The sequence below is a fragment of the Apiospora phragmitis genome (genome assembly GCF_038363925.1).
Source record: "Apiospora phragmitis strain CBS 135458 chromosome Unknown utg000006l:1.0-5683423.0:1.0-5690449.0, whole genome shotgun sequence".
NCBI lineage: Eukaryota > Fungi > Ascomycota > Sordariomycetes > Amphisphaeriales > Apiosporaceae > Apiospora > Apiospora phragmitis.
Genome location: NW_027117404.1, coordinates 2,331,992 through 2,355,574, shown reverse-complemented (window position 1 = coordinate 2,355,574; position 23,583 = coordinate 2,331,992). Strand labels below are relative to the sequence as shown.

General features: G+C 53.4%; 10 protein-coding genes across 10 annotated transcripts; 4 read left to right on the top strand and 6 right to left on the bottom strand.

The window, feature by feature from the left end:
* Nucleotides 1-45: 45 nt before the first annotated feature.
* Nucleotides 46-1,198, bottom strand: PG994_005984 (uncharacterized protein; the record flags this gene model as incomplete). The annotated part of the gene is made up of 2 exons (XM_066857393.1): nt 46-629; nt 1,132-1,198. The coding sequence occupies 2 exons, from the start codon at nt 1,196-1,198 to the stop codon at nt 46-48; spliced, it is 651 nt and encodes a 216-aa protein (XP_066716662.1).
* An 808-nt stretch (nt 1,199-2,006) lies between these two features.
* Nucleotides 2,007-3,575, top strand: PG994_005983 (MFS transporter; the record flags this gene model as incomplete). The annotated part of the gene is made up of 4 exons (XM_066857392.1): nt 2,007-2,263; nt 2,325-3,296; nt 3,354-3,441; nt 3,504-3,575. 4 exons carry the CDS (start codon nt 2,007-2,009, stop codon nt 3,573-3,575), a joined length of 1,389 nt encoding a protein of 462 aa, XP_066716661.1.
* A 2,680-nt stretch (nt 3,576-6,255) lies between these two features.
* Nucleotides 6,256-7,501, top strand: PG994_005982 (uncharacterized protein; the record flags this gene model as incomplete). The annotated part of the gene is made up of 2 exons (XM_066857391.1): nt 6,256-6,802; nt 7,008-7,501. 2 exons carry the CDS (start codon nt 6,256-6,258, stop codon nt 7,499-7,501), a joined length of 1,041 nt encoding a protein of 346 aa, XP_066716660.1.
* Nucleotides 7,502-8,098: 597 nt separating this feature from the next.
* Nucleotides 8,099-8,758, bottom strand: PG994_005981 (uncharacterized protein; the record flags this gene model as incomplete). The annotated part of the gene is made up of 1 exon (XM_066857390.1): nt 8,099-8,758. The coding sequence occupies one exon, from the start codon at nt 8,756-8,758 to the stop codon at nt 8,099-8,101; it is 660 nt and encodes a 219-aa protein (XP_066716659.1).
* Nucleotides 8,759-10,195: 1,437 nt separating this feature from the next.
* Nucleotides 10,196-10,883, bottom strand: PG994_005980 (methionine-R-sulfoxide reductase-like protein SelR; the record flags this gene model as incomplete). The annotated part of the gene is made up of 2 exons (XM_066857389.1): nt 10,196-10,584; nt 10,649-10,883. The coding sequence occupies 2 exons, from the start codon at nt 10,881-10,883 to the stop codon at nt 10,196-10,198; spliced, it is 624 nt and encodes a 207-aa protein (XP_066716658.1).
* Nucleotides 10,884-11,718: 835 nt separating this feature from the next.
* On the top strand, nt 11,719-13,514 carry PG994_005979 (uncharacterized protein; the record flags this gene model as incomplete). The annotated part of the gene is made up of 2 exons (XM_066857388.1): nt 11,719-11,836; nt 11,896-13,514. 2 exons carry the CDS (start codon nt 11,719-11,721, stop codon nt 13,512-13,514), a joined length of 1,737 nt encoding a protein of 578 aa, XP_066716657.1.
* Nucleotides 13,515-14,197: 683 nt separating this feature from the next.
* On the bottom strand, nt 14,198-14,630 carry PG994_005978 (uncharacterized protein; the record flags this gene model as incomplete). The annotated part of the gene is made up of 2 exons (XM_066857387.1): nt 14,198-14,368; nt 14,496-14,630. The coding sequence occupies 2 exons, from the start codon at nt 14,628-14,630 to the stop codon at nt 14,198-14,200; spliced, it is 306 nt and encodes a 101-aa protein (XP_066716656.1).
* Nucleotides 14,631-15,931: 1,301 nt separating this feature from the next.
* Nucleotides 15,932-17,400, top strand: PG994_005977 (uncharacterized protein; the record flags this gene model as incomplete). Its single annotated transcript, XM_066857386.1, has 4 exons — nt 15,932-15,968; nt 16,106-16,209; nt 16,334-17,271; nt 17,337-17,400. The coding sequence occupies 4 exons, from the start codon at nt 15,932-15,934 to the stop codon at nt 17,398-17,400; spliced, it is 1,143 nt and encodes a 380-aa protein (XP_066716655.1).
* A 792-nt stretch (nt 17,401-18,192) lies between these two features.
* PG994_005976 (uncharacterized protein) lies at nt 18,193-20,226 on the bottom strand (the record flags this gene model as incomplete). Its single annotated transcript, XM_066857385.1, has 1 exon — nt 18,193-20,226. The coding sequence occupies one exon, from the start codon at nt 20,224-20,226 to the stop codon at nt 18,193-18,195; it is 2,034 nt and encodes a 677-aa protein (XP_066716654.1).
* Nucleotides 20,227-20,933: 707 nt separating this feature from the next.
* PG994_005975 (uncharacterized protein) lies at nt 20,934-23,092 on the bottom strand (the record flags this gene model as incomplete). Its single annotated transcript, XM_066857384.1, has 3 exons — nt 20,934-21,020; nt 21,093-22,210; nt 22,267-23,092. The coding sequence occupies 3 exons, from the start codon at nt 23,090-23,092 to the stop codon at nt 20,934-20,936; spliced, it is 2,031 nt and encodes a 676-aa protein (XP_066716653.1).
* Between the last annotated feature and the right edge of the window lie 491 nt (nt 23,093-23,583).

Below are 23,583 nucleotides of genomic sequence, written 5' to 3'. Positions count from 1 at the left end.
ACAGCAGTTCTTGGAAAGCATTCAGACGAGTAGATTGAGAAGGGATCAAAGGAACCAGTCAGATGAGACCATGTACCACCATATCCTTCTCTGTACTTCGACTTCAGTTTGGTCACAGCCCTCAGCCCTTCTTCGTTCGCGGTTCTTTGTCGTATCAAGACGGTGGATCTGGAGCGCGCGGGTCATCCAGAGTGCTCGGGCCTGCAGAGTATAGACTTGGTCAAGACGACTGTCGGTATTCGAGAGCAGGTGAGTCACCAGAAGCAGGGCTTCCAGCGCCACCGTGGATGGGGCCAAAGGCGGCGATAGGGCATCTAAGAGGGTTATGAACAGGTCGCAATAGCTCCGAAACGCTATTTTGGCATCTGTTGGCGTGACATTCAGTGTTTCCAATAACTCGGGCGTCCATGTCAAGGCACAGCCGGCACAGATGGCGAACAATAAGAGCATCGAGTCAGCATTAGACTCCTTTCCTACCAGCATGTCGGCATAGGTCTGTTCCATCAAGTCGCAAGTAGATGGTATATGAAGAACACCAAAGGTTGGCTGCACGGATTTGGCGAAGTAGTCAGGTAACAGGATCGATTGGTCCTTACTGGGAAGATACTTGGACAAAACCTTTGGTATGTCTACAGAACGGATTTGCGCAGGGACTGTCAGTGAGCGAGAGCAAAAGGACGTCCAGGAAGCCGACTGCGAGAGTATAGAGTTAGCAGCATTAGATATAGCCGGAGTATAGCTACATCGCTCAAGATAGGCATTGGTGACAATGTTCTGGAGTAGCACGTACGAAAGGAAAAGACGGTGATTCGGCGACTATTGGCGCCAAATGATTGCGGCTGAAGGTGTCTGTACAGTAATGGTTTTGTTCAGTGTAAGTCCAGGAGAGCACTTCCATAGACAGTGGAGATTACACGCTGCAATACTGCGTTCAGAAGTCATGGCGCCATATCGAGGTGATTGCTCTGACCAATCTGCCTTGTCAAAAACGGCAGACTCCAGTCTAAGGAGACGCTGGAATATTCCCTTCACGTCGCTTCACAGACGGTCAGCTCAATCGCAAACAGTACACGATGAAGCTGGAAGACAGCGGCGATGAGTTCTGTTTGCGCGGGCGATAAATAGGCGTACCTTTCAGGCAATGATGCTGGAGTTCCCCGCCCGCCGGTAGTCGCTTGAAGTCGATCATTCGCAGCATCGCTATCGGCCGAATGCCTAACTCTGCCAGCATTCGGCGGCGAAGCTTCAATTCCACCGTAGTCACACCCTACTTTCCTCGACGAACAATTCGAGCACGGCTGCGAGCGGTCGCATCTCAACTTCTTGGACCAGCAAAGCTGACATGATAGTGTTGATCGGCCCCATCGTTCTACAGTGGTCATACCAGCTGGGACACCCGTTCTGCTGCGTTTCACGGACGCTGCGGGAGCAACTATTCATTGAGTCCGCAGATCTCGCAGACGACTGGGGGATGGCTATTGAGGTGATGAAACTGATAAGTGAGGGACGGGCAGCGCCGCGGCCTTCGTCTTTCCGCGGAATAAGCACGTAGTCCTTCCGCGGAGTGTGCACCAATTGTGGAAGTAGAGCCCGCGGAGCTGTTGTTATGCTCGGAGTTAGGCTATGCTGTGATTGGTCTACCGTATGTTCCCTCGTAATGGTGCTTGGTGGTATTGCTCAAAGGGGTAATCGAGTCCATGTACTTACAGGGGTTGAAGTAGGTATGTCCATGGCATCGAACAACATTCAGCAAGTCACGACCTCCAATGGTAACCAGTTGTTGAAATGGCTGTTGGGAATATGATCATAGTGGCTGTAGATATAAGGCAGTTGTGCTTCCACAGTTCTGCAATGAGTCTACCACCAGTACACAATCATCAGCATCAGCATCAGACCAGTTACTTATCGCATACGATATAACTACATCAGCTTTTCCTTCAACGATAGCGACAGCAGTAACGAGCGAAAAATAGCAACAGAATAAGGAAACTCGTACATCGGGCACAATGAGCAGAGTTGTAACACAACACAAGTTCGAGCCGCCAAATCGTGGCTACCGGGCCTGGCTGACGGTATTCGGATCCTTCCTCCTCCAAGCATCTTCCTTCGGCTTTGTCAGCGCGTGCGGCGTATTCCAATTATACTACAAGACAGTGATGCTTCCAGAAAAATCATCACAGGAGCTGGGCTGGATTACGACGTTCGCAGAGTTCCTGATCTTCGGTGCCGGCATCCCCATCGGCCATCTCGTGGACGTCTACACGTCCTCGGCCCGTCATCGCCCCCTTTGCCGCTCCCGGTGTCATCTGCGTGGGCCTTCTCAGCCAGTGCACCGAGTACTGGCAAGTGCTCCTCTGCCAGGGTCTTGGGTTCGGCCTCGCATGCTCGGGCACGACACTTCCCGCTGTCGTCTGCGTGACGCAGTGGTTTTCTACCAGGCGCGGCCTAGCCGTCGGCTTGGCGAGCTGTAGCAGCAGTTTCGGTGGACTGATATACCCAATAATAATGTCCAGACTGTTGGAACAAGTCGGGTTCGAAGCCGCTCTCAAGTGGGCCGTCCTTCCGATCGGGTTTGGCATGGTCGTTGGCGTCCTGTGTTGCGGAAGTCCCCTCCCCACGAAGGCCGAGGTCGAGGAGGAGATTGCGAGTCTTGCAACTGGCAGTTCAACCTCCGGCAGCGTGACAAACCTTTCGGACGTGGAGAAGGGCGATGCGCAATGCGGTCACGGCAAAGAGCAGTCTAAGATGGACAGCATGCAGGCTGAATCCGCAACAGTGCAATCACAAGAGGATGCGACCAAATCGAGCAAACATCCTGTCACCAAGAAGATCTCGTCGAAACTGCTCGGAGCACTTAAGAACAATGGCATGGCTTGGATCTTCTTCTGCGCTGGTGCCTTATTTTGCACCTTCCCGGTTTTGGCCCCGTACAACTACATTCCTGAACAGGCAGTCGGAGGCGGCATGGAAAGGGGTTTGGCAGAATATTCGTTGGCTATCATGAACGGCGCTGCCATGGTCGGCCGAGTGATCCCTGGCTATATGTCGGACTTCCTGGGCCCATTCAACGTCATGGTGTCTGTCGCTGCGACATCCGCTGTCGCCATGCTAGCTATTTGGCTGCCACTATATCACGTGCCTAATGACGGCGGGATCATCTTCTTCGCCATCTTCTACGGCTTTGTGTCTGGAGGATACACTAGCTTGCTTTCGCCCTGCTGTGCCTCGCTGGTTGGCGACAAGCTTGACGACTTAGGCTTGAAGTTTGGTATCACCAGTCTTTTCCTGGCCATCGGGTAAGTTCAGATCGTTCCCAGCTCAGATCGCGGGAGGAGCGCTAACCTCTACCTTAGTGCACTTGTGGGTATTCCTGTGGTTGGTGCCGTCAAGGATGCCACCGATAGCTTTACTGGCTTGATCATAATGGCGGGTGCAACCATGGTGAGATCTGTCCGCTCAGTATCGCATTTGCATTGCATGAATATTCTAACTTTGTCTCTTAGGCCATTGGAAGTGGTTTCTTCCTAGCAAGTCGAGTCAGAATGGGTGGATGGAAGCTACAGAAAAAGATTTAAGTCATGGCGGCATTTTGGAGATATACGGATATTTAAAGCATTTTGGAGGATACGCGAGAAGCAGGATAGGTACGCTAAGCAGTAATCGCTGCTTTCAAGTTTAGATATAGATATAGATTCAAGCATAGGGGCGGTATGTGTGGTTTATTCATACAAATTTAATTGCAAGATGGCCGTGCAGTATCGGGCTCTTACCATGGTGATGGACTCGGTCCCTCCTGGGCATGAGGGTATAAACTGCATCTGTTTGATGGAATATATACTTTGGGTGTGTTATCATCGATTGTGGATAGCGAGAACATGTGGTACTGTCCATGTGCCTCCCCTTCCCCTTCCCCTGTTCGTATTCTCCATCGTGTTGCAGGCTATGTTCAAGCCTTTGTCTATCTACAAGGAGGAGTCGCGGATGCTCGAAGACATTGGGTATGAGAGACTCGACTTCATGAGTCGTGAAAAGGCCTCTGGACAACAGGATATTTAGCCAACAGACAAAGGTGGGTGATAGTAAGCGCCTTTGCCGTTGCTAGGTTAGGAGCGCCGGGGGGGCTCCTGAAATACTGTGAAACGAGTTGGTAAGATACCAAGATGCACTGCCCCACAGTCAACGTACACACAAGTACTTCCCCTTACTATATGGACCGGAGATCGGCTAACTACGGTGATATAGACTGGCCACCGTTATACTGACGATACGTTCGTCGGGGGCTGAACTGGCCATATGATCACAACACAAGCCGGATAAAGTGGTACGTGGTGTACATGGATCTGAGCATTGGATCATGGAGAATGGCTGAGAACTACACACCGATCCCGCCGCCGCGCCGAAACTATGAATACCCTGACTGATAATTGCTATGGCTTGGCGGTATAGTTTCAGGGGTGCTCTGAATATGGCAATAGGGGCGGCGGCCTGGGTAGGCACAACACCAAGTTTGATTTAATTATAAGCTCGGTCTTTTTCTGTTTACTCCTCCACGGCGTCCAGTCGGTTGTCCGGCACAAACGAAGGCCTCACGAACACGTTTCTACTGCATCCCAATGCATGATTTTACTAGGCCAAGAGGAAACAGGAACGTTCGGCCACTATCACTCCCATAATTTATCAGATTATGTTCTCTAACAGTGTCATGAAAGACAGGATTCTTATGCAGTGTATTTTGGTGCCCCTCATGGCCATCGAAAATCAACCATTCCGCCAGCCCCCTGCGTGGTGGTAAGAGCGTCGCTAAGCTAGTACACTCGTCATCATCAAGGCTACTCGCTGCTCAGACTTCAGAAAGCGACAACAGATAACTATCGATTGGTTTGCGGCCTCGTTACGAGCGTGTCCATTTGAGTGCAACACCATGCCACAGAGGTCTAGACCCATGTTCCTGGCGAGTCTCGGCATGGGCCGCGCCGACCTGTTGTCCAACCGGGTCGCACGCATGAGAAGGGTGGTTCGGAGTAATAAAAAATCCCAAGATGCATGTCAGATCTGATAAAGAAGAGAATGCAGCACTATTCTCGAAGCAATCGTCCGGAAAGGAGCAAGCTTACCGATGGCGAAGCTCCTATTGGTGCTCCTCTGCCAATACGCCAATACGGAGGCCCAAACATGATCTTGGTAATGCGCCGAATATCAGCAGAATATGCGCCGCTGCTGACACCAATAACGCAATAATAACGGACAACTGGTCTGGGTAGGATTTGTTCGGTGGATATGTGGTTATGGTCTGTCTTGCTTATCTCTTAGGAGACTTCCTTCCGGTTTATCGGCTCTGCAGCAGGAGGATCAAAGAGCCACATCGATGACAAGGAGGCATAGGTGGGCCCTGGTCTCCAGCTTCCGAAGTCATGACTTAATAGACTATATCGAACATAATACGCTGATGTTGGTAGTAGCGGATAATCTAGTGACTAGGTAATTAGACTATTCAGTGGACCTGAAGTCTATTCTCACTTCTGGAATCCGGGGGAGATCTGGACAATCAACTAGGTTACATGGGCACGGAGATCTAACTTAAGAATAAGCTGACCTAATTGCAGATTACGAGTTAGGATCATCAACGGCTGTCACCCTGTCTTTCCTTATCAGTGCCGGGGTCTACACCAATCATAATCCCTCCATACCCGAGCGTCCCGATATCCGGGGTCTGCCCAGGTTCCTGTTTCAGCTTCGTTTCAACGCTAATCAGGTCAGCCCAATAGAAACGAAAGACACATAAGCGGAACAATCTGCCAAATATGGTATTTTCCTCGTGGCTCCAAAATCCCATCTGCCAAATACTGTACTTTATTCGTGGACAAGATTGCCCCAGACCTTCGAAGTCATACTTGACCTGCCATGCCCTGGCAGCCTGGGCGGCATGCAACTCAGCAGGTTCGATATTCTCTTCATCGCCGATGGATACCTAGAATATGGGCCGAGGACGTGGATGTGTTTGTGAATATACGCTTGAAGGCTTATGGCATACGACGGAATCCCGATCGCTGTCCTTAGAAGCCGATCTCGAGAAATTCTATCGAGATCAACATCATTTTTTACAGTGATCGATCAGGAATATATACTACGATCACTGTCATACTTTGTCTGGCAATGATCTTCCCCCATAGCGCCCCTTTAGCGATTCTTTAACTTGACGTATCTTCATAACAGCTTCACCCTTCTACTCTTGACCAATAGGAAAGGGAGTTAAATATGGAACATCTCGATGGCGAGCCAGGCAGTCAGCGTTACCGCAAAGCCTGCAACCACTGTCACCTGTCAAAACTAAGGTGCTCAGGGAGTAAGCCGTGCGAACGCTGTCGCGACAATGCCAGGAAGTGCGTCTACTCGGTTGTCGCCAGACTTGGCAAACCCAAGGGTACCTGCAACAAGAGGACTCTTCTGAAGTTACAGCAGAGGGACGATGAGGCGGAAATGGCCGAGGTGGCTGCTGTCTGGCACGAGGGAAGCAGTACCAGTGTGGTTGCCTCGCCGCCCACTCCACTGTCGCCCGCCGCCGGGCTGCCGAACACGGGCCAGATCCTCAGTGACTGGTCGCTTGGCAGTGATCAGGACTACTTTGACACCTCGGCTTCGTCCAACAGCATGGAAGAACTGTCCGATAACATGTTCCAGTTCGACAATGACACTGCTATGGTTGGTTACGAAGGGTGGGACGCTTACCAGGACTTTGGACATGGCCCTGATCTCTCATCTGCAAGTGCCAACACCTCACAGTTGCAGCAATATTGGTCAGAGGGTAAGTCGTAACTCCTTGCCACTGACTGTCCTTTATAACTCCCTTTTGGTTACCTATAATCAAATTTGTCCCAACCTGCTCCTCTGGGACACTTTCTCTTCTCTTCTATTATCACCATCTTTCAATGCAATCTTCCTGTTCCTTTGCCTTCTGCTTCTGTTTAGCTTCGCCTACTAACACCAGGCCTTCTTCTTTGCTTGCGCAGATTTGACACCAGAGGAGGTATCATGTGATTGCCTACACACCCAGTTCAACACCATCTGTCACCTCAAAGCAGTGTCCGACATCGACTTCACCATTATTCTGAACGCGTTGTCGACCTGCCTCGGCCTGGCCAGTTGTCCGCACTGCCAGCTCGACCATGAAGCCACCGAGATGATCCTCATGGCCATGCGCCTGCTGTGGCGCCGCCTGCAACAACACCAGCCGTCCTCCCTCTCTTCTTCTTCGGCCGATGGTGGGGATCCCAATACCAACACCACCTCCACCACCACCACCACCACCAGTCGTGCCGTCCTCCTACTAGAGTCGGACATGCGTCTCAACTTGCAAGACCAAACCGTCTTGGGCCGCGAGGCCTTGTCGCTCGTCCGTGCCACGTTGCTGAAGCTCGCCAGTGATAACACCCAGCAGACGCTAGTGGCTACGGGTAAGCGCGTGAGCAAAGTACTGACACAGCGTCATCATAGACTGGAATAACTGCATCTTGGTATAGTGGAGACGATGGCGGTCTTCGGAGAGCATGCTCTAGGTAGGGTTTGAATGTAGTGAGTTCCATTATTAATGTTGTACAAGAGTATGTCGGTAGGGAGAAACTGCTTCCCTCGCCATGTCCAATAACCAATTCCAATTACCAATCCTAATAATCAAGTCCCGGTGTCTCAGTCCTTCCACAGCACGCAAATCTCAAGACTCAATCGTACAGGGTATCGGCGATGCAAGGAGCAAATTGTTGCAGTTCAAAAAAGCAAAAGCCGAAAAGAGCGCCGTTGTAGTTTCCAGATTCGAAAGCAAAATCATGAGTTGCAGCATGTTCGAATAATTTGAAAGGGGGGGCCCGCCTACCCCCAAAAGTCCTCCAGATTGGTCAAATGTCTCGTGAGGATGGGCGTGTATGTGTCCACTGGAGAAGTACATGTATACATAATGTACAGGCCGTGACAAAAAAGCATTGATAGGTATCTCTTGCCATAATGGTGGAGTTGTATCACGGTTGGTGACTTTCCTAAGGCGATGTTCATGGCAGTGTTGTGTTGTGTCGTGGTGTCATGGCTGCAGTTGCCATCATTGGTCGGCCTAGACAAAGCCCGGGGCCTTCCAAGTGTACTGGTGGGTCCTGCAGTCGAAATTGTAGACGTGGCGGTCTCCGACACGGCCATTGAGGATAAGGGGCTCGTCTGTAGTGTCCTTGAGCATTCGAATGAAGTTGAACATTCCGGGGTTCTCCCAGATGGTGCTGCGGAGGTTGAAGTCGTACAACGACACACACCAGCGGCCGAGCCACGTGGTGTTGATGTCCCGCCCGGCGTCTCGCATGTGGTGGTATACAAAGGCTCCCTTCTTGTTGTCGTGGATTGAGTGTAAGCGTTGGTGAGCGTATTGCCGTATGCTGCAAACCGGCTGCTGCCCTGGGGCCTCTCGGTGGACAGAGGGAACGCTGTGGCGTGTTACTTGAAGACGAGGCTTGTCGGGATTCTCGAGTGGCCGATTTTGGATGATCAGATGGTAGCTGCTTTGCTCGTGACGGAGACGCTCCTCTCGTAGGAGCTGGGCTCTGTTCTCGGGTGCCCAGGCCCCGGCGAGGCGGATGCGGATGGGGCGTGGCTGTTGACGTCTCGAAGCTGGACGGCCTACGCGGCGGCGAGCTTCGCTGGCAGAGATCCCGAGTTCCTGTGCAGCGCGGGTAGCAGCCACGCGGGAAGCAATGGGTCGAAGGTTGTAGCGAGTAGACGACATGTTGAAAAATGGTCAAAAGGCTGGATTCTCTGGTAGAAAAACACCCGAGAGGATAATGTTGACAAGAGATTGTACAAGTAGAGTTATCTCAGGTATGCAATCAAAGAGATAGTCTCTGAAGAGTAGGATATTGAAATCTGATGTCAAAAGGTGTCTCAAGGAAAAAGTGATGGTTGATACTCAAGAAGGGTAGGAAACATTTGGCGGCAGAGAATTGCTTGATATATGTAAAGCATGGACGGGTCGGAGAAAGGGTGACAGTGGTGCCTCCTCTCAGTGAGTCAAACTCTTTCGGAGAAAGCAAGCAAAGTACGAACCGCAATTTGATATATGGCAGCCTGAGCAGGAGAGCATAGAAGAGCACAGGGGTGACAGCGGGTGGAAGAGTAGTGTGTTTTGCAGCTAATTCACTTGCCGGCGGCAGCATCATGAGCAGGGCAGGGCATCGTAACATTCATTCTCCACACGGTACAGTTCCCAATGCTCAGATAAGCTTTAGCATTCCCAAGATACACGGATGCAAACATACCTGCGGGGGAGTATGATTCTGGGATATGATTTACAGGAATAAGAAGATGCCCGTTGCTGTTTGGTACGGAAATCTAGTATATTTTATCTAGTATAGGGAACGAGGTATTCTCTACTGTTACTAATACTATTGGTCTAACTTGTTTGACTAGTAGTATCTCGCCAGTTGGGATATCCAGAAGGGAGCAGATTATCCCTCATGTGTGCATTACAATGTGCTTCATAGATTATACAGCCCCTAATCGAGTGGTCAGACATGAAGTCACTCATAGTTGCTCATTTATTAGGCCACTCGAAAAAGCCAAAGCTGGGACACTGGCCTTGAAGTCTTGGATACCGTGGAATGAAACTCTATGATTTTTCTCCGTCAACCTAGTTTACATGCTGGCAAATCGACACCTTATTGGATCTTGTCAAGAATATAGCTTCTCGTATACAATATGTAGTCGAGTAAGTACTGGCCTAGAGCTTTGTTGAAAGAAGAAAATAGGGTCGCTGATCATATTAGATCAACGGGCAAATTGGATAGCGGCATCTCAATAGAAGACTCGAATATCTCTTCTGGTTGAAGAGATAGAGATGTTGGCAGGTTTTTGAATAGGGAGGGGGCATGGTGCCTCTTATACCAGGGCTCCGGGACAAACTCCGTGGAAACCAAGGGGCAGCTGGGGCCTGATAATTCAAAACACTGCCACAGATATGTATTGATACCTAACCACAATGTAGCCGTAGCCTTCGGGAAGCAAAGCCGAATGCAGAGCCCTGATATACTGTAATCGACGTAGGTTGACCCGCCCCTTAATTCATACACCTGAGTATATAGCGACGGTCGTAATATCGCATCCCATTCAATCTCGTATATACGTTGCCAAGCTCCAATCAGACCCATGATTATTGAACTTCCCTTCTTTAGGCCTTGCTCTCCCCGCTCTTGGAACCTTCGGCTGCTTTGTCCTCGGGAGAAAAGTTGAGGCTGACGCTGTTGACACAGTGGCGCTCGTCTGTGGGCGTGGAGTAGCCCTCTCCCTTGAATACATGGCCAAGATGCCCACCGCAGTTGGAGCAGACGATCTCAGTCCTGGTCATGCCGAGAGTACTGTCCTCATGGCGCGTGACAGCACCCGGGATGCTGTCAAAGTATGCAGGCCAGCCACAGCCAGACTTGAACTTATGGTTGGCTTTGTAGAGTGGAGCGTCGCACCCAGCACAGGTGTACACTCCGGATTCTGAGAAGAACTTGTCATACCTTCCAGAGAAGGGGGCTTCGGTGCCCTTTTCTCTCAGAACACGGAATTGCTCTGAAAGGAGTGTAAGCGTACCGATGATGGACCGGGCAGGTTTGACTGTGTTCCATAAACGTACCTTTGTTGAGGACAGCGCGCCACTCGTCGTTGTTCCTCTGATCGGGGTACGACATCTTGCTGGAGGCAGAACTTGATGAACCAAACAGACTACCGAGAAAGGGGATGGTGGGCATAGACTTCAGAGGTCGTGCGCTACCATGAAGTGACTTCTGGTTGGCTGTGGCTCTGGCTCGAGCGAAAGTGGAATAGGTGTAGAACGTTCGAAGCAAACTGGAGAAGGGCGGCAAGCGCATAACACAGGTGGTGATGGTAGACTGCTGGAAAAGATCAATGAACCGGGAGCGTCACGACAGGAGATATATATCGGTTTAGTGGCTTGACTAGTAAGTTGATCCTAAGTATTCGGTGTTCTTTGGGAGGAGAGGAATTGATGATATTTGGAATCAATTGCCCTCGTACAGTGGCAAATACCGACAGGGGGGTTCAAATCTACGCCTGTCGTCAATGGCGTCACTCATCATGTCAGCAATGACCCCTCCAAAGCTCCAAGCCACCATGCCACAGCCACCTACTAACGGCTGTCCTACCCACATTTTTAATTGCAGCAGACGTAAAAGCCACATTCACCCATCACCTTCAGTCAAGACGCTGTTGAATGGCCGGATCATTGTTTCTAACGATCTCCGAAACCATCTTATTGAGACGGGACGGGATTGGGCGTCAAGGCAGTGCCCAGCGGCAGCACATCTCAGGGAGGGATGGCTGGCAGTATGGATCTCTGACTTTGGCAATTGCGGGTAGCTCTACTTGTGGTTCTGGCCTTGGGGAGGGACGAGCTTTCGGAAGTTGCTAAGTAATAGGCTAGATAATAATGCGACACATCAGAGAACAAGCCACATCAATCCCATCCATACCAATTCATGCCCACTTTATAACATAACAACGACGACAACTACTGCCACGAACCCCCCTTTGTGATTACAGGTGGACAAGTAGGTTCCAGCAACCACAGTCCCCAGGCAACAGCAGCAGCTCGGTCTGGCAACCTAGCATTTTTAAGTGCAACCGAAATACTCAAACCTCTCGAAACTCCCATCGCGATACATACCAACGACAACGTCAGTCAACATGTCGAGGCGGCCACCGAATCCGGCGGCTGAGAAGGCCGCCCAGAATCAGGCCACGATCAAGAGTCTCTTGAAGCTAGAAACCAACAAGATATGCGCCGACTGCAAGAAGAACAAGCGTAAGTTTCCATCCTCCGCTACTATTCCGCAAATGCCCAATTGACCTTCCAACCCACAGATCCAAGATGGGCGAGCTGGAATCTCGGCGTTTTCATCTGCATTCGATGTTCCGGTATTCACCGTGGTATGGGAACGCACATCTCCCGAGTCAAGTCGGTTGATCTGGACTCATGGACCGACGAGCAATTGAGGAGCATCCTCAGCTGGGGCAACGCGCGAGCAAACAAATACTGGGAATCCAAGCTGGCACCAGGCCACGTGCCCTCCGAGGCCAAGATCGAGAACTTCATCCGAACCAAGTACGAGCTCAAAAGATGGGTCATGGACGGGCCCATGCCCGACCCTGCATCCCTAGATGTCGCTGGCGATGATGACATACCCCTCAGCATTGTCAAGGAAAAGCAGAACATTGAAAGGAGAGAATCTCAACGGAAGACACCGCTCGGTCAATCCGCAGCTTCCCAACGTGCCGCGGCGTCCCAAGGAGACCTCATCGGCGGGGACGATCTGCCTCCGCGCGCCAGCACCGCCGGTCCTTCAGCCAACCAGCCTGGTCCGCCTAAAGCAGCCCCGGCGCCTCCGAAGACGACCACCGCAAAGGACTCGTTATTCGGATTGGACTTCCTCAGTGATGCGCCTGCTGCTCCTCCACGACCTGCTAGCACCACGGGTATGGGCGGCATGTCTGGCGGCCAATCGCGACCGGATCTGAAGCAGTCTATCTTATCTTTATACGCTTCAGCCCCCAAGTCCCAACCACAACACAACGCGTCCAGCTCGTTCGGCAGCGGCTTTGGTGCCATGACGTCGCCAGTGTCGCCCACGATGGGCCACCAACCCCAAAGGTCCGCTGGTGGCAGTCTCATGGATGACTTTGCCGGCTTGAGCTTTGGTAGCAGCAGCAACAGTATGAAATCGCCTAAGAGCCCCCAGCCAGATGCCTTTGCCGGTTTGACTAGTATGGCCAGTAACAAGTCTACGCCCCAGCCTACCTCTGCTTTCTCGAGTTTGAGCGGAGGCGGTTTCTTTGACACAAAGCCCTCCAAGCCAGCTGCCCCTCAGCAACAGCCAAAGCCAGCCATGTCCACATCAGACAGTTTCGGCGGATGGGGCGCTCCGCCTGCGGCTCCTGCTCAGTCATCGTCGTCCGCCATGGGCGATCTCTTTGATCTGTCGAGCCCCGCACCGGCCATAGCGACCAAGACAGCATCGCCGCCTGCGCCAGCACCTGCCCCGGCCATGGACTCGGTCTTCAACCTGTCCTCGTCGAAGCCGACCTCTCCACCGGCGCCTGCTAACCCTGTGGCGACCTCTTCTGCTGTGCCCAACTGGAGCAACTCGGATGTCTGGGGCAACGCATGGGGCGAGCCGGCTGCTCCTGCCGCGGCCGCCCCCGCAGCTAAGAGCCCCGAGCTCCCCAAATCCGCCGGTTTCGGACCCAGCGATTTTGGTGGCTGGGGAGGCAGCGGCGGGTCTCTGGCCAGCCAGAGCATTGTGCCCGAAGGGGGCGGTAGTTTCAACACTACGCCGGCCGTGGCGGCCGACGAGGAGTTCGGTGGATGGACGAGCAGCACGGGCGGGGGGGCTTCCTCGACCAGCAACGGCGGCGCCGCTAAGTCAACGGGCGGCGGATTCGGTGGCAACGATGATTTGTTTGGCACCAACGTCTGGCAGTAGATTGGCTCGACTGGTCCTGCTAGATAGAACAAAATGTAGATAAGCTGGAATAACATGCGGCTGATTTACTCGAGGTCTAGGCATATTTCTGAGTATGAACTGTGACAGGTCGCAAGTCAATTCCAGATATCTATACCAGCTTAAGAGGCCTGTTTGCACATAGAATGATTTAATTATGAAACGCGAGCGTCTTGCTGCCATGTACTGTATGAACCCGCAAAATAAATAATCATACCCCATTTGAAACGCCAATGCTATGCTGAAAGAGCAGCCATCTGTACGTAGTCCAACGTAGTAGCCTCCAAACTGTCACCGATCCATCCACGCCGTCTGTGTGCCGCCCGGGCCTGCCTACGGATACTCGCAACCTACTGACTATTTGGTAAGTCGTCTCCGTACTTTATCTCCCCAATGTTTGTTTGTTTCCGTGCTTGATCCTGATAAGTCGGCCTCTATCGTAAGCCTCACATCACATCATCTGGTCAGTAGTTGTTGATGTGTCTTCCTTCCTTCGACCTAATGGCATACGTGCATTGCGGCCTCCCTTCTCGTCTGCCCTCTATCTCTCGTTCGCTCTCTCTTTCTGTGTAATGAATCCATCTTTATATCTGCGCATGCGTCATCGAGTCGCTCCTCAGGGGGGAAGAGGAAGAGCGCCGAAAAGATCGGGGATTGCCGGGCGCTTAGGCGGAGCCCCGGAAGAACAGCTTGTACAGCCAGTAGAGCACCAAGAAGGCGCCGATGATGACGGCGGACAGCTTGAAGATGGCGATCTTATTCCCCGAGGCGGCGGCGCGGCCGAGGCGGCCGGCGGAACCCTTCAGCTGCGTCGACATGGACGAGAAGGTGTCGGACTATATTGAGGACAACAACAGCAGATGATTAGCTTGGTGAGTTTTCCTATGTTGCTGCCGGCTGCATGCATGCTGAATTGACTGGCAGTCAAGGGTTTTGGATGGGGTGCAAGTTCAGGTGACGTACGGTATTGTCGATCACATCCTGCGCGCGCGCATTGTCGTAGATGTCCACGGTGACGCCGCGCAAGGAGGAGACCTTGGCCGAGAGCTCCTCGAGCCTGGCGTTGTTCTGGCGCTCGCGCTCGTATGCATCCGACATCTTTGCTTTGGGATTTGTTGTTGTTGTTGTTTAAGTTGGTGGTTTCTTGAACGATTGTATCGGGATACGGCGAGGTACCGTGCGACTAGTGTAATGGAGTCTGGTAGTGGCGGTTGAGCAAGCTATCGGTCGGGATGTCCGGGGGCCTGGGGAGGCGTCTTCGAATGTTCGGAGGGGGGCGGGAGGGATGTTGAGTTGTGGGAAGGGAAGAGGTGGAACGAGGGTCACGATAGTTGGGCGAGGTTCTAGACTTTGGGGCGGCGGTGGCACTTGCGCGTTTCACACTAGCGTGGCAAGAGGTTCTCTGGAAAGTCTAAGCGGAACGAGGTCGGTATGTAGTTTTTAACGTGAGGCTATTGACTCGGCTCGGCGAAGGTCTTTGTTCTCATTTATCGCGTGTAGAAAGAAAGGCGACTGGGGTAGGGGCCAATGTAATTCCTACAGAATCTCGTCTCGATTCTCGCCATGCAATGCATCCATGCCTGTATGCGTATGTCAGGGTAAAAAAGGGGGAACTACGGACTACCTGGCTAGCTGGCAGATCCGGGGATGAGAATGACGCAGGCTAGAAGGCAACATTGTACTTGTGGCTCAGCAGGTTTGTGGAGGAGGCTTGTGACACTCCAAGGAACAGGCGAGTGCGATGGTTGGGGGGATAGCACTGCAGTCAGCTAACCTAGCACTCACACTGGCCCGGAAGCTGGGTTGGTTGATTAGGATGACCACTCTAGCGCTGTCTAAGCCCAGCCTTATTACGCAACCAAGCTGTCAGTGCAGTCACTCTTCTCACTTATCCATCCCAACTTTTCTGGGGCGGGCAGCAATCATTGTTCTGGAAGTTCGCCTGTCTGTAATACGCATCGGGGAATATTGCTATGTAAGTAGATGCCTGGATACGACTAAATAGATAAATACATATGCACCGGAAACACGACGTGGTTCTTTTAACAGATTCAGTTCCTCTCCAACTCTCCCAGCTCGATCCACCTCATCAGACCTTGTCTTTGAACGGCTCGGGTAGCTCGGTCTGTCCCAAGAGCTTTAGCCCCGCCGCCTCGCAATATTTCGACGGAAGCTCACCCCATCCAACCTGTTTCCCTCGCGATACTGCCAGGACCCCACACTGCCCGACTGATTGCCCAACCACGAGTGACGAGGTCATCATCGCTTACTGCCTTCTACCTCTTACAACCACTCCTACTACTACCTACCTCCTGCCATTTCGACGACTTCTCCCTACTGAATTGCAAATCGGTTCCAATTCGGACTTAAATTGAGAACAGACGCAACGAACCGCCACGATGGGTATCAACAACCCCCTCCCGTCGTCCTTGTCGTGTAAGTCCAATTGCTGTCTGAACCTCCAAGCAAGCTTGGCGCCCCGCAACCGTTCAACGGCTGCTTGTGATGCGATGCTTGCCATCTTCTGGTGCGCAAACACTGTACTAATACGCTCGTTCTCTTTTCTGCCACAGCCGAATGCAAGAAGTGCGGCAAGATCCTGACGAGCTTCATCGACCCGCGACAATCTTTCGGGCCTGACAAGATCATTCCTCCCCAAGTCCTGGCCAACGCGAAGGTGAGTAAAGTTACCTCCAACATACTACACTGTCCGCGTCTCCGGCTACGGTGCTGCTGCTGCTGCCTAAACACCCGCATCGTTGTACCGGTTTCTGACTTAAGATACGACGACAAACGATTAGGGTCTGGCAATTCTTACAGTATTCAAAGCCGGTTTCCTTGGCTCCGCTCGATTCGGTTCCGGCCTCGTTGTCGCTCGACTTCCCGATGGCTCTTGGTCGGCGCCTAGCGCCATCATGACGGCGGGTGGTGGCTTTGGTGGTCAAATCGGGTTCGAGTTAACCGACTTCGTCTTTATCCTCAATGATGCCAGCGCTGTCAAGACCTTCGCGCAAATGGGTTCCATTACCTTAGGCGGAAACGTCTCTATTGCAGCCGGTCCCGTTGGTCGCAATGCCGAAGCAGCCGGCGCCGCTTCGCTTAAGAGTGTTGCGGGTGTCTTCTCTTACAGCAAAACAAAGGGACTGTTCGCCGGTGTCTCGCTGGAAGGCTCGGCTATCATCGAACGCAAGGACGCAAACGAAAAGCTCTACGGGCAGCGATTGACCGCCATGCAACTTCTCACCGGCTCCGTCCGACCTCCGCCGCAGTCTGCGCCTCTGATGACCGTTCTGAATTCGAGGGTGTTCAACGGCGTGCGATCGGGGAGCATGGACGACGGCATGTACAACGATGTTCCACAATACGATGACGCACACAACAATGCGAGCTGGGGCAACAGCCAGGGCGGAACTAGGGACGCACCCGGAGGTTACGGTGGCGGCCAAGAGAGCTTCGGTGCCCCGAAGCGTGCTAGCACGTGGCAAGACGACGTCTACGACCGCCCTGGTGGTAGCAACCCGAATAGGAACAGCACAGGCCAATTCGGTGCCGATAAGAGGGCTGGTCCCGGAAGACCCGCCGCGCCGAAACCAAACTTCCAGAGCAAGAACGCCATGCTGAAGAAGAACGAGGCCGTGGCTCTGTTCACCTTTGAGGCCGATCAGCCTGGTGACCTTGGCTTCAAGAAGGGCGATGTTATCACGGTGTTGAAGAAGACCGATAGCGCCAATGACTGGTGGTAAGTGGCTTACCCCTTTGCCCGTAATGGTGTAATTGTCGGGCTGTTATACTGACAGGGAGAAGGACCGGTATGGTTGGCACGCGGCATGGCATTTTCCCCAGCAACTACGTCAAAATGAGCGAATAAAACGACGTTGCAAAACACCAGGGCACGGGGTTTGGCAAAAAGACCCTTTGACACATAGCCAGGTCAAGGGAAGGAGAAAGCAAGGCCGCACGCAGTTGGGCCATAAAGTACGGTGCAGGACTTTCGCTGGGGTTCTCAATGGCACACTTGGCTACGAATTACGCATTCCTAAGAACGTTTTTCGCACTTGGGGGAAACCCCATTACGGATTTATACCACATGATTTGTCGCACAGTAAGGAGTTTAGGTTCAAGCAATCAATTACATCGCATTATTAAGTAGCCATTACGCCTATTCGGATCATTGACATGTACAAAACGGGGTGCCTTCACAAAACGAACGTTGTCGTGGGAAAATTCAGGTGATCAAGGGGGCGGGTGTGGAACGACGAGACAAATGCCAGGGCGGCCGCCTATTATAAGGAAAAGATAGGATTCATTGCTATGTATGTGGTCTATGTGTGTAGTATGTCGAGCCCCTCTCGGGCCTGCACTATGATTCATAGCTGAGCATGAATGATAATGTCTCTTTTTCCTTCACGCCTAATAGTCATCCCGAAGTCTCCAGGGTAAAGTATCGTTGATTCATAAGCCGTGCAAATACACCAGTCTAGCCATAACTGCGGCGCAAGTAACATTGTTCTCGCCCCCCTTTACTCTCTTTCATGTGAGGTATGACGTTTCCGGTCAAGCCCATAGAGAAAGGGGGTTTGTTTCTTCCTTCATACCCACTTGGTCAGCCAACCGAGGTGTAGCTAAATCAGGAACTGTAGATAGTCAGATAATAGGAACACTACGGTTTGTCAATCAGCTCGAATGCGCCCCCGCAGCAGAGTTGGGGGCTCCACCAGCAGTCTTCTTTGACATAGTGCCAGTCCATGTCTTCTGCCTTCCGAGCGAGAGCTTGCTCGACCAGACGCTGCTTGGCGGCGAAAGCGTCAGCAGTAGCCATAACGATGGCAGGTTTCGGCTCCGTCTTGAATGTAATCTCCTGCCGGTGCTCCTGCTGGTCACCAGTCTTTTTGGAAACGGCGGCTTCGTGTTGCTGACTCTGAGTCGGTCTCCGAAGATCCAGTAGACGAGAAGGTGAGTATTTCAAAGCAGAAGCGGAATGGGTAGTGGCGCTAGTGTCGTTGTCCGAGGCGGCAGCTTGCTCGCTCTTCTGCTTCTTGTTCTTTTGCTCATCTCCCTGGCGCTGCTCCGGCTTGGTCGTCGCCGCGCCTCCGTGTTCCTCCATATCAGAATCAGCGTCATCGTACTTCCGCTTCTCCTTATCAGGTAGGCGACCGGTCCAGATGACCTTGCCACCGTCTTGTGCTGAGGCGGCGTCTGCTTCTGCGGCGCCATGGCTACCACTGCTGCCATGGACGCCACCGAGGATCGAGGAGAAGCTCTGGCCGCGCTCCTGCAGCTCGCACTGCGCCTTCGTGGACAAGGCGATGAGATCGTTCGTGCTCAGGTTGTGCAGGTAGCGGTCGAAGTCCTCCGGGGAAAAAGCATGGGGACGACGGTGCTCCACTGAGAAAGTGGTAGGAGCAGTGATACCAAGCCCAATGCTCGATACTTCCTCCTCCTCCTCCTCCTCACCATGGCTAGAGCGCTGAGGGTATGTTGCCACAGGGGATGACCGCATGGGGTCGTTCATGCCGCTGCTGTCGCTGGCGGAAGCATGGGTGCTTGTTGCTTTGTCGATGCGAACTGCGCACAAAGTAGCAGGGTTCACACGATCCGGCTCAACCTTCCATCCAGGTCTGGGGCATATACGGCTCGTATCGCTGGCAGTGGCCCCCCGCATACTTGTTGGGTTCGCCTTGACGTCGTCGGGGGCGGCGTGCTGTTCGTCCAGGAGGTTGAATACGTCTTCGTCGGCATGGCTGAAGACACCCTGATTGGTGAAACTGGACATTTCGGCGAGGGGGTCTCTGTACAGACCCTTGCGGATGGTGCCATTGCTACGGCTATGGTATCTACCCTTCTCGAAGGACTTGTAGGTGTCACCATCATCGCAAGTTGTGGTGGCACTATACGGATAGGCGTCAGCGAAGTAGTTGGTAGCTGCTTTATTTCCTGGCGGTGCCGCAAAGGCAGAGGGAAGCGCAGTATTGAGTCCTCTGGCACGTTGGGGGCGAGGGGGGCAGATCTGATGTGCTATGGGTTGCGATGATGATACGGCTGAAGGAACATCGGGGCCTATAGTAGCGCCATGAAGGATATGAGTGGGCGGGATATGATAATCGGTTCGCCTCGGTGGTCCCGTCGATGATGCGCCTGCTGACGAACGTCGGTCCAGCGCCTCGGGCTTGGTAACGGACCACGACGGACGTGTCCATGAAGTCGTTCCAATCTCGGGCAGCAGTGGAGATTCATACGACAAGGGTGGCGAAGTCGAGTCATTACTGCCGCCGTGGTTGGGGTGCGAGGAGATCTCTGCCGGGCGGTTCTCAGAGAAGGCCGAGTCGCTTTCCTTGTGTCTCCGTGAAGGACCCGGATTCTTCATGACACCATGAGGGGCGGTGCGCTTGGGCTGACGATGACGATGTGGAGCCGAGACCGCAGCAGGAGGCTGTCGCTGCTGTCGCTGCTGCTGTTGCTGCTGCTGCTGCTTGTAGGAATGGTGAGACTGGCCGCTGTAGGAAGAGGTCTGTCCCTTCTCTGCCAGTTGGGCGTCGTCGATCGACTTACGCTTCACGGGGTTGTTGATGTTCTCGGGCTTCTTCTTGCCCATGGGCGCGCCCTTTCCTGCCGTGCTGGCACGGATGGGAGCCGCGCTGTTACGACGGCATTTGAGTTCGTATATGGCCTGCATTGCCGCGGATGAGGTATCCATATTGTCGGGAGAGGTATTCTGCGTTCCTGATAACGAAAGAAACAGCGGTAGAGGTATGGTCATGACTTTGGAGGTAGGGTATATCGGTCGTCACACATGGGGTTGAGTGGTGGTGGGGTGGCTTCATGCGATGTCAAAGGTGGGTGGGTTGTAGGAGAGGAAGTGAAACAGAGAAACAAGACGCGTATGGAGGGCGTATTTATGATGGGTGCAAATCGGTCTTGCCAAGAGCTGGATTAGGTAGCTATGGTGATGTCCTTAGCCTTCGCTGCCAGGCATTGCATTTCATGTTTGGCCAGGCCGAAGTGAGCTGAAAGGGGGGCAACGGACGCCTTTGTGGTGGACTTCCTGCCCAAGCTTCCAGACCTGAAAGGAGTCGCGTCGAAATCCAAGGACGCGTAGTTTTTGAATGGTCCTGAGCGGCAGCACTGAGCAACTGCTTTCAGGGTGGCTGTCTAGGGCTCTTCCACCATACCTTCAAACCAGATGCGCAACACTGGCACCTGGTACTCTCAACTCCTGTTGCGTTTAAAAAGATGGTTATATTAGTGAGTAAAAATACAAGCCTACAGATGCAACCAGTCCAAATTCATGCTATTCCCCCCTTTCCCAAATACATTAGCCAGGTCTCTTCTATCATTGCCAGTCGCATTCTACAGGTGTATAAAATTTCATCACCCCAAATCTATTCGAACGCCAGAGATCGTCTAAGCCTTGAACGCGTCCTCGATTTCCTTCTTGTACCGATCCTTGAGTGCTCTCCGGTTGACCTTTGATGTCGCCGTGGTCAGGCCCTACATGACTCTGTTAGCTTTGCCCCCCCCCGCCATTTGATTCGATACAACCACCAGAACTCGGAGACTTACGTTTGCCGGTGTCCACTCCTCGTCGTCCAGCACGACCGCGCTGATCATCTCGAGCCCGCTCAAGCCGCCCTTCTTGGCGTGCGACAGCAGGTCCTTCAGCACCGCGCCGCGGACGTCCTTGTCGCGGTGCATGTTCTTCTCGTCGACGCCCAGGCCCTTGGCCAGCTCCGCCAGGCTCTTCTCGTTCGGGCTCAGCACCGCGATCGCGCGCGGGTGGCTGCCGTCGCCGTAGACCATGATGTTCTGGACGTAGGTGCAGCCGCGGTAGACGGCCTCGACCTTCTCGAGCGCGATGTACTCGCCGCCCTGCATCTTGACCAGGTTCTTGACGCGGTCGATGACCTTGATGTGGCCGTTGGCGTCGAACTCGCCGATGTCGCCCGTCTTGAACCAGCCGTCCGGCGTGATGGCCTTCGCCGTCTCCTCGGGGTTCTTGTAGTACTCTTTGAGCACGGCCTTGCCGCGCAGCAGGATCTCGCCCTGTGGTGGCGTGGATTCAGCATTGTAGTTGAGCTCCGGTAGGGAGACGAGCTTGATCTCGACCGAGGCGGGCACCGGTCCGATGGCGTGGGGCGTCCACTGGAGCGGACAGCCGAGCGCGCCGCTCGCGCAGGTCTCTGTCAAGCCGTATCCCGAGATCATGGGCGCGACCACCAGCGACATGAAGTGCTGTGTGCCAGCCGAAATGCCCGAAGCGCCATTGAAAATAAACCGGAGCCGGTTTCCCGTCATCTGCCGCACCTGGCCAAACACCAGATCGTCCAGAAGAGTTGCGCCAGGAAGGCCAGCTGTGACGAGGGCCGACTTCAGATTGTACGCGCCCCAGAACACGGCACGGGAAAGAGCGCCTGCCGATTTGACCCGGCCCTCGACGCCCTTCTTGACGGTCTCCCAGACCTGGGGAACGCCCACCATGATCGTCGGCTTGAGCTCTCGCAAGTCGCCGGCGCAGTTTCGCATGGACGAATCCACTAAAGTGCGCGTAGAACCGTAGCCCATGGTGCCACCCACGTAGAGCACGAGGTTCTCCACGATCAGCTCAAAGATGTGCGCCAGGGGCAGATAGGCCAGGATCACATCACGAAAGGAGACGGTCTCGGCGATAACGGCGTGCAGCCCTGCGATACCAGCGATAATCCCCTCATGGGTGATGGGCACTCCCTTCGGGGGCCACTGGTGCCAGAAGTATACATAATGCAGTAGAGATCCTTCGGCTTGGGAGGGACAGGAGACGTGGGGTTTGACTCGCCCAGGGCGCGGAGGTCGGAGAAGGATAGGACCTTTAGGTGCGAGTTAGATTTCTTGAAAGATTCGATGTCCTCGTCGCTGAAAGGCGTGTTGCTCATATCGTTCCAGATGAGAAACTGTACATCCTTGGCTGCCTTCAAGGGGCCGGATGCCGTCTTCAAGAGATGCGGGTCGGTGAACATGGCCTTCGCGCCAGTCTGCACCAAGGAGTGCTGCACCCCACTGGAGCCCAATGTGTCGTACGCCGTCGCAATGGTCATGGATTGCGACGAGCAGGCGTGCGCCATGCACAGCCAATTCCGGCTGGTCGACGCGAACAGGTGCGTGATGTCGCCCGGGACCATGCCCAGCTTCCGCAGGCCGGAGCCGATCTGGAACACGAGGGTCTCGTAGTCGACGTAGGTCATGAAGGTGAAGGGCGAGAGCTCGAAGTACTGCCACTCCTTGTTGACCTCCTTGGTCTCGCCGTCGACGACCTTGGCGACCTTCTTCACCTCCTTGTGGATTTGGACGAGCTTGCGTGTGCCCACGGCGGTGTTGCCGGCGTACTGCTCGGTGCTGTTCTTGAGCAGCTCGAAGATGGTGCCGATGTCCGGGTCGAGCTTGTCGATGAGGCCGTCCCGGGCCTTGGTGTGCCGGAAGGGCGCCGTCTCGCCCTCCTTGGCGAGCTCGCCGGGGGCTTGGACGCTGAAGGGCGGCTTGTGGACCATGTGCAGGGGCAGGACGCCCTCGAATTGCGTTGGTAATGACATGCCGGGCGCGAGTTACGTGACGGTTTAACGAACTGCAGTGGTGGGTGGGTGGGTGGGTGGTCTCGTTAAGGGGCGTGGGAGTCTTGGGAAAAGCCGCGGGCAGGAATTCGTTTTTATTTTCGTTTCGTTTCGTTTGTTCAGATGGATCAAATACTGGCGTGATGTCACAAGCAACTTGCAATGGTCGACCTCAAAACCTCGGGATATACGCCAAGCCCACTTTTTGCTTTTTCGCTGCGCGGGAACGGAGTCGACTCCAAAAGTCCTGAATGGAGCAGATGGGTTAGCCGGGTGCCCGGTCCAGGGTCAGGGGTGTTCGTTAAGTCGTTCCGTTCAATCAAGCTTGCGGGATGTAACCGCAGTGAAATTAAATCCAATCTCCTAAATCCACGGCCGTCGTCTTCAATGTTCATCGTCCCATCCCAGCGTAAGCGATCGTCATATGATGATGATATGCTAGACTTAAACCGAGCAGTGACGTGGTCCTGCAG